General features: G+C 49.1%; 1 protein-coding gene across 2 annotated transcripts in view; it reads left to right on the top strand.

The window, feature by feature from the left end:
* Positions 1–14,725, top strand: part of LOC146829902 (butyrophilin subfamily 1 member A1-like) — an 837,898-nt gene extending 823,173 nt beyond the window's left edge. For both annotated transcript variants that reach the window (XM_085608543.1, XM_085608542.1), the window contains one exon: positions 10,848–14,725. In XM_085608543.1, coding sequence (XP_085464669.1) covers positions 10,848–11,392 — 545 coding nt within the window. In that variant the 3' untranslated portion in view covers positions 11,393–14,725. The remainder of the gene's footprint in view (positions 1–10,847) is intronic.
* The last annotated feature ends 840 nt before the right edge of the window (positions 14,726–15,565 follow it).

Genomic DNA, 15,565 nt, shown 5'->3' with positions numbered 1-15,565 from the left:
CCTAGCATGGTCAGGTTGCCTGTAGATTTTACTCTTTACAGGCAGACTGTCTCCAGTGTCCACCTCATGGGTGCACCAGGAAGTCTGACTTGGGGTCAGGCTAAACATATGTCTAAACTTTTGTAGCACTTGTCTACATTCAGTTTGCTGATGCTCAGTGAGGCTGCTTGCCAAAGCAACACCATCAATTGACCCATCATCAGGGTTCTGTGAGAGCAGGTCAGGGAGAGGGTCACTCTCCTCCTCCTGGTCCTCATCAGTTGCCATGAGCAAGCCCATGTCAGCCCCGTCCACATATGGCTTAAGTCTGTTGACATGGAACACCCTAAGGGGGCTCCTGGGAGTTCCATGATCCACCAAGTAGGTGACCTCTCCCTTTTTCTCAACAATTGTGTGGGGGTCACTATATTTGTCTTAGAGAGCTGCTGGGGCCACAGGCTCCAACACCCACACTTTCTGGCCTGGCTGATAAACAGTCAGGACAGCCTTTTGGTCATGCCAAGCTTTTTGTAATTCTTGGCTAGCCTCTGGGTTTTTAGTTGCCTTCTTCATGTACTCTGCCATCCGGGAGCGGAGACCAAGTACATAGTCCATCACATCCGGTTTGAGAGGTAACTCCCATCCCTCCTTCACCAGACATAAGGGTCCTCTAACAGGGTGCCCAAACAGAAGTTCAAAAGGGCTGTAACCAACCCCCTTCTGTGGAACCTCCCTGTATGCAAACAGAAGGCAGGGAAGTAAAAGGTCCCCTTTTCGCCTAAGCTTTTCTGGGAGGCCTTTAATCATTCCCTTTAGGGTTTTGTTGAATCTCTCAACTAACCCATTGCATTGTGGGTGATAGGGAGTAGTGAATTTGTAGTTGACACCACACTCCTTCCACATTGCAGTTAGATATCCTGACATAAAGTTAGAATCTCTGTCAGAGATGACCTCCTTAGGGAAACCCACTCTGGAGAAGACTCCAATGATGGCTCTTGCTACCACAGGAGCTGTGGTAGTCCTTAGGGGTATAGCTTCTGGATACCTGTTGGCATGATCCACTACCACCAATATAAATCAGTGCCCAGATGCAGTTGGAGGGTCAAGGGGACCAACAATGTCAATCCCTACCCTTTCAAAGGGAACCCCCACCACAGGTAGTGGTATCAGGGTGGCCTTTGTTGTGCCACCTGACCTGCCACTGGCTTGGCAAGTAACACAGGAGCAACAAAACTCCTTGGTGTCGTCAGACATGTGTGGCCAATGAAAATGTGGTACAAGCCTGTCCCCGGTCTTGTTTTGGCCCAAGTGTCCTGCCAATGGGATGTCATGTGCTAGGGTCAAGAGGAACCCCCTAAACTTCTGAGGTATTACCAACCTCCTGGTGGCTCCAGGGGTAGGATCTCTAGCCTCAGAATATAGGAGCCCCTCATCCCAATAAACTTTATGGGACCCACTAGCACTCCCAGCAGCCTCAGCAGAAGCCTGCTGTCTGAGGGGTTCAAGAGAGGGGCAGCACTGTTGCTCCTTGCTCAGATCTTCCCTGGAAGGTCCCCCTGCCCCCAAGAACTCAACCTGACCAGGCTCAAGTTCCTCCGGGGCAGTTCCTTCTTCAGGATCTGCTTCTCCTCCCTCAGGAGGGGAATCTGAGATCTGAGACAGAGGGGAAGGCACAGCCTTAACCCTACTGCTCCTCCTCTTGGGTAGCATCTGGTCCATAGTTTCAGGATCCAGAGCTGGTTCAGCTTTATGCATTTTGGCCTGTGACCTGGTCACAGCAAACACCTCTGCAGGTATGCCCAACATCTCAGTATGAGTCCATAATTCTACTTCAGACCAGGCTGAAGTCTCCAGATCATTGCCCAACAAACATTCGACAGGGAGGTCTGCACTGACTACTAACTTTTTGAGGCCAGATACCCCTCCCCAGGAGAAATTCACAACTGCCAGACTATGGTTGGTCCTGACATTGCTTGCATTGGTCACCTGGTACATTTCACTCAGGATGATCTGTGCAGGGTCCACTAGATCCTCTGCCACCATGGTGACACTAGCACCTGTGTTCCTGAATGCCAAAGCCTGTTTGCCATTTATGATAGGCTGTTGTTTGTACTTGCCCAGATTACTGGGGCTCACTAGGAATGACATATCAAGGTCTCCCTCACAAACTAGCAATGCCTGTGTGGGTACTCTGACTCGGTCAGAGTCCATATCAGAACCCAGGGTCAACCCTACTACACCCTTATTCTGATTATTACCTTCACCAATGACTGCACTAGGGGGAACAGTTGCCTTAGGGGCTTGAGTAATGGTGGTTTGGTCTTTGGACTTGATACAATCAGAAGTCCAGCGCCCTTTCTGTTTACAGAATTTGCACCAGGGCTTCTTTTGGCCTTTCCCCTTTGTAGACTGTGACTCCCCACCAGTTGCAGATTTTTGGGGCCCTTGTGAAGACTTCTGGTCTTTTGACTTATCCCCACCTTTATTTGAGCCTTTAGGATCTTGCTTCTTAGTGTCACCCCCTTGGTTCTGGGTTTTCTGCCTCACCCTGGTTCTGACCCATTTGTCTGCCTTCTTTCCCAATTCTTGGGGAGAGGTCAGATCAGAGTCCACCAGGTACTGATGCAACAACTGGTTTTGGCAATTATTAAGGATCTGTTCTCTCATTATAAGATTATATAATCCCTTAAAATCAGTTACTCTACTACCAACCAGCCAACCTTCTAGAGCCTTGGTTGCACAATCAACAAAGCCAGTCCAATCCTGAGTCTGTGCTTTCTGGGTATCTCTGAACTTCAACCTATACTGTTCAGTGGTTAAGCCAAACCCATCTATTAATGCACGCTTCAGGGCTTCATAATGATTAGCATCCTCCTCTCTAACAGTGAGGAGCTTGTCTTTGCCTGTATCTGAAAAGGAGAGCCACAAGATTGCTGCCCACTGTTTCTGGGGGACCCGTTAAACTTTACAGGCCCTCTCCATAACAGTTATCCATTTGTGGATATCATCCCCACTCTGGTAGGGAGGAACAACCTTGGACAGGTTCCTATGGTCTGGAATGTAATCTCTGCCTCTAGGGACACTGTTGCTGCCACCAGGGGTTTCTAACCCCTCTTTCTGAGTAAGTCTCTGGAGCTCAAAGGCTATCTAAGGCCAATTGCTTGGTTCTGAGGGCAAGCCTAGCTTCCTCATACTGGAGCATATTGAACCTTCTGTCAGAGGAGGTCTCTCTGGGATAGTATGAGTTCCTCTGATGAACAGATTCTCTTCCAGAGTGATATGAATGGTCAGAGTCCCTTGAGGGGGACCTAGGCCTTTCTTCCACTCTATCTGCTCTCCTAGGGAGAATACCTCTGTTCTGTTCAGACCTTTCTGGGTCTGGCCCTTCAATCACAGACTCCAGGTCATCTTGATTTTCATCATCAGACCCAGAGACTTTGGTTGACCCACCCCCTGATCCAGATCCACTAGCTCCTATAGCTAGCCTAAGATCATCTGCTACTAACAGATCTATCAGGTGTTCTGAGGAGGGACTCCTGCCTTCCCTCAGTTGTCTTTCAAAACACATGGCCTTCAAGTCATTGTAGGCCAGGTCCTTGTACTGAGGTGGGGTGGACCCACTGGCTCCACCTTGGTAGGACATACTAGTGTTGTGCAGTGTTGTACTACCTACACTAGTTTGAGACCTACTGAACCTAGCTTGAGCTGTAGCAAGGGTGTGCTTAGCCCTTCACAAACAGCTCTAAGTTCAGTAGAACTTATTGATACTAAGCTTGACTTTATATTTACCTTGAGTACCTTTAGTGGTTTTCAGTTAGTAATTCAAATAGAGATTTTCTGGTAAAATAATGGCAAGCTGGAATCCCACACGCTGCCCACCAATGTGAGAAGTTGGCCTGGCATATGCTGGTCACTAGTTATAGTGGCCACCTTGCACCAGTCCAATTCGACTCTTATGGTAGATAGGTTTAAGACAACCTTTTAAAGAAAGCTATCCTAGTGGTAGCTGTGGAGAGCAGCCTTCAGGCTAAGTCTCTGAGGAATGTAAAGCAGCTTGTTTTACCTTATAATCTCTTGAATTACCAAATGAAAGGACACCACACAGGCAGTGCTTAATTTGTAAAATATGAAGTGCAGGTGCTCAAATGTTTTTTGGAGGCCACACCTACTTTTCTTCGGCTCCACCCACTTCCTCCACTGGCTCCACCCACTATATTAGCTCCACCCACATCCTGAACTGGCAATGCTAAAAGTCAGATGTAATACCCAATCGATCTTACTATGAGGATGTCATCACGTTAATATTTCCTCGAACTGCTGCAGCACACATCTCTACCACGTTTGTGACTCACTCAGCTGCAGTAAACTTACTTGGCTTCTTAACACCCCACCCCAATCAGATAATTAATCACGTGCTTGCTCTGCACCAAACCACAGACTTCTTTTGTAACGTGCCCGCCCTCGATCACATCATTCCTCAGTGAGTACTACATATACCAGCATTCCTTTTCCTAGGCCATGTGAAATATCCTACGCTCCTGTGTACCCCAATTGGCAGGGACATCATCCTGTAAAGTGAGTGTTAGTAATCATCAAGTTTTACTCCCACCAAAATACATCTATATAATCTGAGAATGACGTGTTTTTGAGTTTCCTTCCAATTTGATTAGGACCTTCAGGCTCTGCCTTCGGGAAATGAATACTGGATCTGGTTTATAATCCCTGTGTCTGATTATGATAGAAGATTCACAGCTCCTACCTCAGTATCACTTAGTAATAGCCCCTATGTAATTTTCCTTTTGAGGGGGCCTACACCAGAGAGGCGAGCCTTGCTGATGTAAGGTGGTAGCTTCTGTCTAAGCGTGGTAGCGGTATATCCTGCTCTCCCCAGGGTTCTTTTGTGTTACAATGTTAAGTTTATAGTTAGACAGGGACTCCTACAGAAGTCCTGGTTCCTTTATGCCTGGTTATCCCTCTTGTCACCAGTGCTAACTGCTTTAGGGGAAGGTGAGCTCTGACGTACACCAGTAAGTAGAGACAGGTATGAGGTAAGCAGAATCCCCAAAATAAAGGCTGCTGTGCTGCATTCAATGATGACAGGAAAAAACGACGATCGTTGATTCCATTAGACACAGATTACAGGTTTGGAACAATTTTCTTCTAGATCGCAACACCATAGTTCGAGCGAAATAGATCCTCAGCTGCAAAGACTCCCCTCTCACTGGACCTAGGGGGGAAAAGTAGATGCGAGGCAGCGAGAGGGGCAGGCCGAGGTGCAGTCAAGGAGCGAGTTGCCACAGCCACCACCGCTCTCTGATGCTGTCACTATCGCAAATATATTACTAAAGCATGGTGTGGTAGCCACTATCATTTACAGACACCACATTTTCCATTGAAATTGCAACTACACTTGCACATACATACATTTTTACTTATAAAATTATGTAGCACACAAACGATAATGTGAGAAAATTGGGTTTAAGCAAATATTCGTCATTTGCACATCTTCAAGTAAATTGTCTCAATTTGTTTTGATTCTACTAAAATCTTTGTTTCTATCACACTTTAAAATTAGAAAAAAAGGCATTGTTGAAGCCAGTCTCACATCAGCTACACAGTTTGAGGTGATCTTTGCATCGGCCCACATGATCTGGGCACAGAGATTGGCTAGGCGAGCCTTAGGCAGATTATTCTGTGAAAAAACAGGTGGTCGCATTTCCCGGCGATTCTGAGAAATGCAGGTAAACGTAGAGGAGAGCCCGGAGGCCAAAAGGGAGCCACCATGTTGCTCAGCTTCCAAGCCACACCTCCTTTAAAGTCATCTTTAATGCTCGTTCACCTTCAGAACTCCAGCATAGTTAATTAGGTGCACGATCAGGGCTTAAGTGGCTTTCGGAGATGGGCCTCCTACTACCTCTGGGCCCGATGCATTGCACCGGTTGCACCACTGGTGGCTATGCCCCTGGTGTGAAACTGTACTGTAGGAATTGGGTAGGCATGATAAGTCACTATACGGTTTGCGTGAGCTTGATGAATCATTTCCGGGTTTGTGTGAGCATGAGAAGTCACAGCAGGGGTGGAAAGTTAGATTTAATCCCTCGTTAGTAAAATGTCTCATTGTAGACTTCATCACTTCTATTTCTTTATTTACTGCTTTGTATAATCACATGTCGTCACGCTCGCAGCATTTAGTGAATCACTGCAGGGTTGGAGGGAGGCATAAGTAATCACTGGGTTTGTAATAGAATAGGTAATTGCATGGTTTCAGAGCGGAACATATTGCTGCAGTATTCAGAGAAGAATTCACTGTAAGTTCTCTTTGTTAAAGATGCGAGGCAGCGAGAGGGGCAGGCCGAGGTGCAGTCAAGGAGCGAGTTGCCACAGCCACCACCGCTCTCTGATGCTTAGGAGGCAGAGTGAAGCAGGTCGAGCGGTCGTGCCAACTCGCAGGCCGCACCGGCCTAACGCTGGGCAGGGCACCTCTGAGTCTGGCCGCCCGCAGCTCTGAGCTCTAACCACATGTCATACCGAGAGAAGTACTAGTAAGTAAAGTACTAAGTATTTAACCCCGTGACCTGTCCCCGGCAGCCGGCAGGTCCGTACTGTGGCAGGCCCCGCGGCCTGCGCCCCGCCCCCCTCCCTATTAAAAATTACATTGGGGATTATTCTATTGGCATTTATTTAGGCAGCACTCAGCAGTAGTACTTGGAAACTTGAACTTACCTAGGACCGGCAGGGACTCGGGACTCGGGAAGCGGGAACACAGAGCAGCCAGCCAGAGCCAGACAGTACACACCGTCTGCAATTAGGCCTGGCCGCCTGGGTGCTCGGTGCTGCAACTGCTGCTGCTTAGTAGCTGAGTACGGGAGTACCACACAGTCGGGTCGGTCGGGCCTCGGGCGGCGGGAGCCGGGGCCGACTTAGTTTAACGCCTCGTGCCGCCGGTGACTTGAGCGAGCTCAGCCTCAGCTGCCTGTTGCGCGCTGCCGCTGCGCTGTCAGGTGTTGGTTATGCTGGGGCGTGGCAGCAACATTTACAAAATCTACGCACGTTGCCGCACACAGCCGCCACCGCATAACCAAAATACAGCCCAAAAACGCCCAAATCAGTGTCTTCCTCCGGCTCCGGCCCGCCCACAGCAGCAAGTAAGTGGCGAAGGCCTCCGCGGCGCGCGCAATGCCGATGATGTCGCGCGCATTGCCGCCATCGGCGCCATGATGATGACTCGAGTTAAGTTTATTTATTATTTATAAATAATTACACACAGTGTGAGCGTGCGAAAACCACGCTGCGGCAGTGCGGCACGAGTGGAGAGTCTGTGTCATCATTTCATATTATACATATCATTACTGTAAGTTGTAACACTACACTAACTAAGTTTTTTACCAAGTTAAATTAAAATGTGACGTGCAGTGCAAGAAGAGTGTAGACCCGGCCCTTGTCAAGAAAGTGCCGGTGCTAAGCACCGGAAAGCTCCGGCACAAATTAAGCCCTGCACACAGGTATATATATCAAATATATATGTATTTATTACTAGACACACTCTACTAATCTCTTTATGAGATTAGAAGCCAGGTACACATTCAAATGTCAACGTTTCACAATAAATTAGGCACAAATATGGCTGGAGCCCTAGGGGCGTACCAGACCATGTACTACAAAAATGGGTTAAGGATGTCGACTTGCAAAATGACAAGGCCTAGGGCTTGGGGAATCGCTGGGGCTTCACTACTGCAGTGTTAGCAGGTAAGTAACAGGCACACGGGAGACGCGTGCAGTGTGTGAACACAGCCGCGGGTTCCCTATTGATTATAATGGAGCAAGTCACGGTTAGATTTTTAAAGTTCTAGGGTACTTCGAGGAAGTCTACAAGCAAGCCTCTTACAAGGTAAGTACTTCGAGGGCCAACACACACTAGAGCACCGGAGTGCACGAGTTACCTCACCCAGGGAAGCCGGGTGCATAGGTGTCTTTTGGTGTCGGGTCGAGGCGCTGTTTTCAATGGAGACGAAAGAAGACTTGCTGCTTGCGTCGACTGAAGAAGTGTCCGGTTGAATCCAAAGGTGGATTGAAGATGCAGAAGACCTGAAAATTGAGGGGACAGTGTTCAAGGTCACTTGCCAGTGACCGGTGGCCAGCAAGATGGATGACCACAGATGTCGCATCGATTCAGGTCGTCAATGGTGTTTTGACTCTTCGCTCACGAGGTCCAAGAAGGATCGACGATGACCAGCAGCTGGATTCAGAGTGTCCCACGACGTGTGCAGCTGATGACGGTGTCGGCAACCGGATTGGAGCCAACAAGCCTTGGCAACTGCAAGTCTCGTGCAGACTGAAGGTCGATGGTGCAGACCAGCAAGGTCTGATGGACTCACCCAGCAAGGGTAAGTGAGGGCAGGCCTGGAACAACCAGGGGAGCTCTTTGAGTCGATGAGAAAGTCTTCGGGGGACCCACTAGCCAACGGGCAAGTGATTGCGAAGACGCCACCTCAGGAAATGCCTCACAGGAGCCCACGGTCACTCGGGACGGGGTAGGCAGCTGATGTTTGGTGCAAGACCTGCTGGAGGCTTGGGTCACAAATGGTGCAATGCACAAGTTCGTAGAACGTTGTTTAGGGTTTGCACTCGACAATAGTGCACAGTCCCCGGGTATTGCTGTTCCTCGTCACTCGTGGGGTCCACTCGCCACAGCATCACTGGGGACTCACAATGGCCATCAAGAAGTCAGGAAATCCACTTCCGGGGCAGCAGGGACTTCGAACTCCGGCGGGAGCGGGAAAGATTGCAACTGTTGATTAAGGTTTTTGGTGCCTGCCAAGCAGGGGAGTCACTCCTTGACTCCAAGGGAGATTCTTCTGTCTTCCAAAGGTAGTGGAACATCGAAGGGCCAGGATTCTTCTTTGTAGAGCATCGTCCAGGGTTATCTGATTTGCAGTGGCAAAGCTTGTTATCTTATATTGAAGATAGGGGAGGGACTAGCTCTATGACCACTCCTCTAGGAGGGTAAGGGTAGGGGGTGGTTACACACACTTTCCTTTGTCCAGTTTCGCACCAGAGCAGGGGCAGGTAGCCCCATAACCGGTTTGAGCTGGCATATGCACAGAGGAGCCTACTGCACCCCCAGTGCAGGACTTCAAAGCACTCTAAGAGTGCACCCACCCAGCTCCAATACACTAAATCCTGTCTGGAAGGTGGTGACACCTCCCTGGGACAGGATGCCTTTTATTGGGCCTCCTCCACTGCGAGTTTCAGTCAGCAGCAGGAGGGCAGCCCAGTGTCTGTGCTGGTGGCATCCATTTTGTGATGCCAGGGCTATTTTCTGTCATTTAAGTACAGTGGGTACATCTCATCCCCTCTAGAAGGGTGGGATCATACTCCCACACCAGTTACTGGTGTGGGGGTATGATTCCAAGTTGTTTGACACCAAACACAACATGTTTTGATGCAGTCATTCCAAAGTTAGCATTTACCGCTAGGTTATAATGCACTTAAGAGTATATGGTTTAACCGCATCCACAAACAGCCACAGAGAATAGACTCTGCCAGCTGCAGAGGGGTCCTGCTCATGCAGAAGCACCCCTCACATAGTAAACCAAGCACCCTGCCCTCAGGATTGATAGGGCCTGCCATAGGGTGGCTGATAGGTTTATATGTGCTACCTCACACAGGCTGCAGTAGCAGGCCTGTGGTGTCAGATTGAGAATGCATCCCAGGGGTGGCATAATACATGCCTCAGCCCCTGGTAGGCCTGTGGAGTACCAATGCCCTAGGTACCTAAGGTACCAGAGACAGGCGGGCGAGGGGAGAGGTGAGGCTGTGGTGAGGGTCAGAGACGGGGGCTAGGGGAGAGATGAGGCTCTGGTAAGGGTCAGAGACGGGGGGCGAGGGGAGAGGTGAGGCTCTGGTGAGGGTCAGAGACTGGGGGAGGGGAGAGTTGAGGCTGTGGTGAGGGTCAGAGATACACAGGGGGGGCGAGGAAAGAGGTGAGACTATGATGAGGGTCAGAGACAGGGGGGCTAGGGGAGAGGTGAGGCTCTGGTGAGGGTCAGAGACAGGGAGGGTGAGGGGAGAGGTGAGACTCTGGTGAGGGTCAGAGATGGGGGGCCGAGGGGATAGGTGAGGGTCAGAGTCAGGAGGGTGAGGGGAGAGGTGAGATTCTGGTGAGGGTCAGAGACAGGGGGGGCGAGGGGAGAGGTGAGACTCTGGTGAGGGTCAGAGACAGGGGGGTGAGAGGAGAGGCGAGACTCTGGTGAGGGTCAGAGACAGGGGGGGGAGGGGAGAGTTGAGGCCGCGCAGTGACCTTCTGTGTCTGGCACACGGTACACACCGCGCCCTGGTAGGGTGACTAGATCTTGAGAACCAAAAACCGGGACATTTGGGGAAAATAGAAAAAGGACTACAATTTTTCATCCACGGAATGGCGCAGAATGACAGCTGTCATCAACATAGGATCACAGAAGATGCATTAAGAAAGTAAATACAATGTAATTTCTACTATCAAAATCATACCTATTAATTAAATTGCTTTCTTTTAACAGTTTCTAACTAGCAAAGCTTTAGAACAGCCAAAAAAGTGCCTCTCACTGTTTCAGTCAACCCCTTCTAAAAACCGGGACATGAGACAAAATTGCCGAAATCTGCCCGGACAGCTGGTGAAAAACTGGGACTGTCCGGGCAAATCCGGGACGTCTGGTCACCCTACGCCCTGGTATCTCTCGTGTGGGCTCAGACGGTCAGAAAAGTTTTGTTAGCTTTGCCAGTGTTTGTTTATTATTTTAGATGTTTCTTGTACGAGGTTGAAATGTCAAGTACTGCTCTCTGCTGTGATTGGTGGTGACCTCTAACCTCTGCTTCTCTCTCTCCTGCAGCTGCAGTCACTCTGGATCCGGACACTGCTTATCGGAGGCTCGTCCTGTCCGAGGACGGAAGGAGCGTGAGGCTGGAAGATGAAGCACAGGATGTGCCCGACACCCCCCAGAGATTCCGTTATGTCCGCGTTGTCCTAGGGAGGGAGAGGCTGAGCTCCGGGAGGCATTACTGGGAGGTGGAGGTGGGGGGCAAGACGGCCTGGACCCTGGGGGTGTGTGACGAGGCGGTGAACAGGAAGGGGGAGGTCAGACTAACACCTGAGGATGGATTCTGGACAGTGTGGGTCAGAGATGGTGAATACCAAGCTCTCGCCTCCCCTCGCATCACCCTGGCCCCCCGTGTGCCCCCCAGGGATGTGGGTCTCTTCCTGGACTATGAGGCGCGCAGGCTCTCCGTGTACAATGTGACTGACCGGTCTCTGCTCCACACCTTCTCCGGGGGCTCCTTCCCCCCCACCCTGCGGCCCTACTTCGATCCAGGACTCAAGGAGGGAGGGAGGAATGCGGGGGCGCTGCGGGTCCGGCCGGTGACAGGGTGGGAGTGAGACAGTGCTAGAGTGTAGTGAGTGGGCGGGGCTAGGGGCGGGGCGAAGGGCAAGACATGATGATACTTAACGACTTCTACAATAGTTGCCTCACACCAAAACACATGATAAATGTGTGTATATAAACAAAGCAGGTTAACTCATTACACAAAATGAAAGAGAAATGCCATCATATGTTAACATTTCCTTTTTTCGCAAAGTTACACCTTCCTAGTGCCATACTGTTAATTGCTGTTGTGTGGCACAATACTATATATTTTTGAGCACGTGAGTAGGAAGAAACTGAAAATACCCCCACTGCGAACCAAAGCTCTTATGGCACCAAGCAAATGAAGCAGCTCATCATGACCCTCCCCAGAAGATATTTCTTGTCTCTTCCATCAATCTATTCATTCATCCTTTCATCCTACCATTTACCTGCTGATGTCCACCATTTACCATTTACATTCTGTTGTCTATTCAGTTTTTCATCCATCATTCAGTTTTTCACCATTCCGTCTGTCCACCCTTCATATCCAAACCTATCCATTCATCCTTTCACTCATCCATCAAACCTTTCTCTCATCTATCCATCAACCCTTTCACTCCTTTATACCATCCACCCTTCCATTCCATCCACCCTTTCACTCAATCTCTCCTTTCACTCATCCATCATCCACCTTTTCATATATCCCCCCTCCCTTTCAGTCATCCATCCAATCTCTCACTTATCCACACATCATCCGCCCTTTTATCCAATCATCCACCCTCTTTCGCCCATCCATCCATTCACCCATCCATCCATCTACTCATCCATCTATTCATCCATCTATACATCCACGCTTGCTTGCTCATCTATCCACTCACTCACTCACCCACAAACCCTCCTTACTACGTTATTTATTAACCTTTGTCACCGAGCCGACATGTACACACAAAGTGCCACTCATTTTCTTTAAAATATCTCCTGAGAGTGTCTTGATTCTCTCTCTCGCTTTTTTCTTACAAAAAAACAGGCATACAAATGCAGGCAAACACACACAAGTGTAGGAAGGTGGAATCTGACTATATGGTTGCCCCCACTTTTTTCCTGCTGTTTTCTGGTTTATGACTAAGTTGGACTGGCATCCTGCTATTCAGGGCCCCAGTCTGTCTGTTTCCTCCTTAAAATGGTTTCCATGTACCTCTGATTGGATTCTGGAGTGCCCTTATAAGTCCCTAGTATATGGTATTGTTGGAAATGGCCCTTTTTGCAGGATCATCCCTAAGCTTTTTGCCTTCCTCCTGGATTGTTCTTAACCTGTTTTTGTTGGCTTTATGACCCTGGGCACTTTACCACTGCTGATCAGTGCTAAAGTGCATATGCTCTCCCTGTGTAAATATGACATGTGAATTGGTATATACATGATTGGCTTATTTGGTTTACCTGTTAGTCCCTAGTAGCGTGGCCTGTGTGTGCCCAGGGCTGGTAAACCAAATGCTGCTGGTGGGCCTGCAGCACTGGTTTGCGCCACCCACAGAAGCAGCTTGTAAAGTGTGTCTCAGACCTGCCACTGCATTGTCTGTGTGCAGTCTAGAACTGCCATCTTGGCTGTGAAGTGCACCCACTTCCCAGCCCCTGAACCTTCCCTTGGCATCATGTAAGTCACCCCTATGGTAGGGTGCATTGTATGTGTAAGGTAAGACATGCCCTGCTGTGTGTAGCATGTCCTGGTAGTGAATTACACCCAATTTCGTTTTTCACTACTGTAAGGCTACCTGTTCTCCATAGGCCAGAATGGGCAGTTTGACTATTACATTTTATAGTCCTAACTGACCCAAAGAACATGGTAGAAAAACGAACTTAGTATGCCTGAGCTCAGAATATTAAAATACATCTTTTAGTGAAGTTTATTTGTATATTCTGTGTTTGAAAATACCACTTTTAGAAAGTAGGTATTTTCTTGCTGAAGCCTTTCAGTGTGCTCTGCTGTTATGTGTATTGGCTGTCTGGTTTTGGAGTGACAAGGCTGGGGAATTCCAGGAGACAGGGTGACGTGTCCCAGTGGTGAATAGAGAGATCTGCATCTAGATGGGAGGGAGGAGTTGCACCTGGGACCTGAATATGGCTGTGCCTTCCCTCCACAATGCTGGCTCCACCTCCTGTGGTGTGTATGATGTCTCTGCCCTGCACTCTGAAAGGAAGGATGCAGCCTGGTAAACAAAGTGCTCCAGGACTGGGCAGAACTGGTTCTGGCTGGGTTCAGTGACTTGTAGCTTCTGAGAACAAAGACTTTTGGGGTATAAATGTCTGTGCTGAAACCCCTACAATTTGTATTGCTCCTGGACGACAAGAAGAACCTCTGTCCGTGTAACTGAAGGAATCTGCAGGAGAAGGACTGTCCTTGTGCTTGTGTGCTGTTTCTTGGACTGGCCTGCAGTGGTTACTACTGGACTTGGAAGAAGAGGAAAAGGACTTTGAAGGAACTTTTATTTTTGCTACAGCAATCACCCAAGGGCTTGAAGAGAGCTAGCCTCCTGCAGGAGTCTCAGGCACATCAGACTCCACCACCAGCCTCCTGTTTCCTCCCAGCAAGGATTTCTATCTGCAGGTGAGGCTCCTGTGAGTTCCAGGGCCTCTAGTTCTACTGTGGAGAAGAGAGTGCTGAAAATCATCGCTAACACCCGTTAGCGAGACGCTGCAGCTGAAGAGCATAAGGAAAATTGTCGCGCTGCTGCCGCCGAGTGCTCGCTACCGGAGATCATCGCATCACCTGTCTGCGGGCTGCCAAACGCTCGCCAACCCGAAGATTATCGCATTGCATGTTTGCGGACCTCAAAACGCTTGCTAACCAAAGATCATCGCATCGAGTTCATCGCTTCACGACATCGCAGAGCGGACGCCGAGCGTTCGCCATCTTCATCGCATCAGGATCGTCGCTCCCTCGCGGAGCGCCATTTTCTTTCATCGCAACAAGATCGCACACGCACACGCAACAGGCTCGGCGCATCATCCTCCCTTCGCGGCAAGGATTTTATCGCATCGCCGGCTTAGCGTGCAGAAGTTTGTCGCTTTTTCCTGCACACAAATCAGCGTATCATCCTTCCTTGCAGTAAGGATTCGACGCATCGCTGGTTAGCGTGAGGAAAATCATCGCTACAACTCCTTAGCAACATTTTTGTTGCTTTGCTACAGAATCCAGGTACCTTGTGAGTAAAAGGGTCGCAGAGACCACTGCCTTGAACTGAACACCTCTTTGCACACTTTGAACTATTTTTGCAGCCTTTTTAGAGTAAGCCTATTTTCTAGTATTGTGGATTTTTACTGTTATTGGTCTTGTGTTAAGTCTATATAAAGATACTTATTTTTTATAACTCCTTGTGTGGTGTCCCTTTGTAGTGTTCTTCACTGTGTTACTGTGTATAGTCATAAATGCTTCACACACTGCCTCTGAGATAAGCCTAGCTGCTCGTGCTACGTTACCACAGGGTTGAGCAGGGGTTATCAAAGGGTGTAGTTTGCTTACTCTGACTTAGGAAGAAAGGTCCCTACTTGGACAGTGGCCAGCCATTGCCAACTAGAGACTCCCATTTCTAACAGGTATACTATGTACCTAGGGCATAGGAACCCCAGAGGCCTACCAGGGGCTGAAGCATGTATTATGCCACCCCTGGGAAGCACTCCAAAATGGCCCCACATGTCTGCTACTGCAGCCTGGGTAAGGGTGTGCTTGCACCCCTTACTGTGGTATAGGCCACATATATCACTACCAATGCACACACATATAAAACCTATAAGCCACTCCTATGGCAGGCCTCAACAATCCTGGAGGCAGAGTGCTTGGTTTTTATGTGAGAGGGTGCCCCTGCATGAGCAGAGCCCCTCTGCAGCGTACGGAGACAACCCTCTGATGCTGTTTGTGGTGCAGCCTGACAATATACTCTTGAGTGCATTATAACCTTGCGGTAAATGCTAACTTTGGAATGGCTGCACAGAAACATGTTGTGTTTGGTGTCAAACACCTTGGAATCATACTTCCCCGCTGTGAGAAGTTGGCCTGGCATATGCTGGTCACTAGTTAAAGTGGCCACCTTGCACCAGTCCAATTCGACTCTTATGTTAGATAGGTTTAAGACAACCTTTTAAAAAAAAGCTATCCTAGTGGTAGCTGTGGCGAGCAGCCTTCAGGCTAAGTTTCAGAGGAATGTAAAGCA

The sequence above is a fragment of the Triturus cristatus genome, chromosome 5_2, assembly GCF_964204655.1.
Source record: "Triturus cristatus chromosome 5_2, aTriCri1.1, whole genome shotgun sequence".
NCBI lineage: Eukaryota > Metazoa > Chordata > Amphibia > Caudata > Salamandridae > Triturus > Triturus cristatus.
Note: the sequence above shows the minus strand (reverse complement) of the source record. Positions and strands in the feature narration are given on the sequence as shown.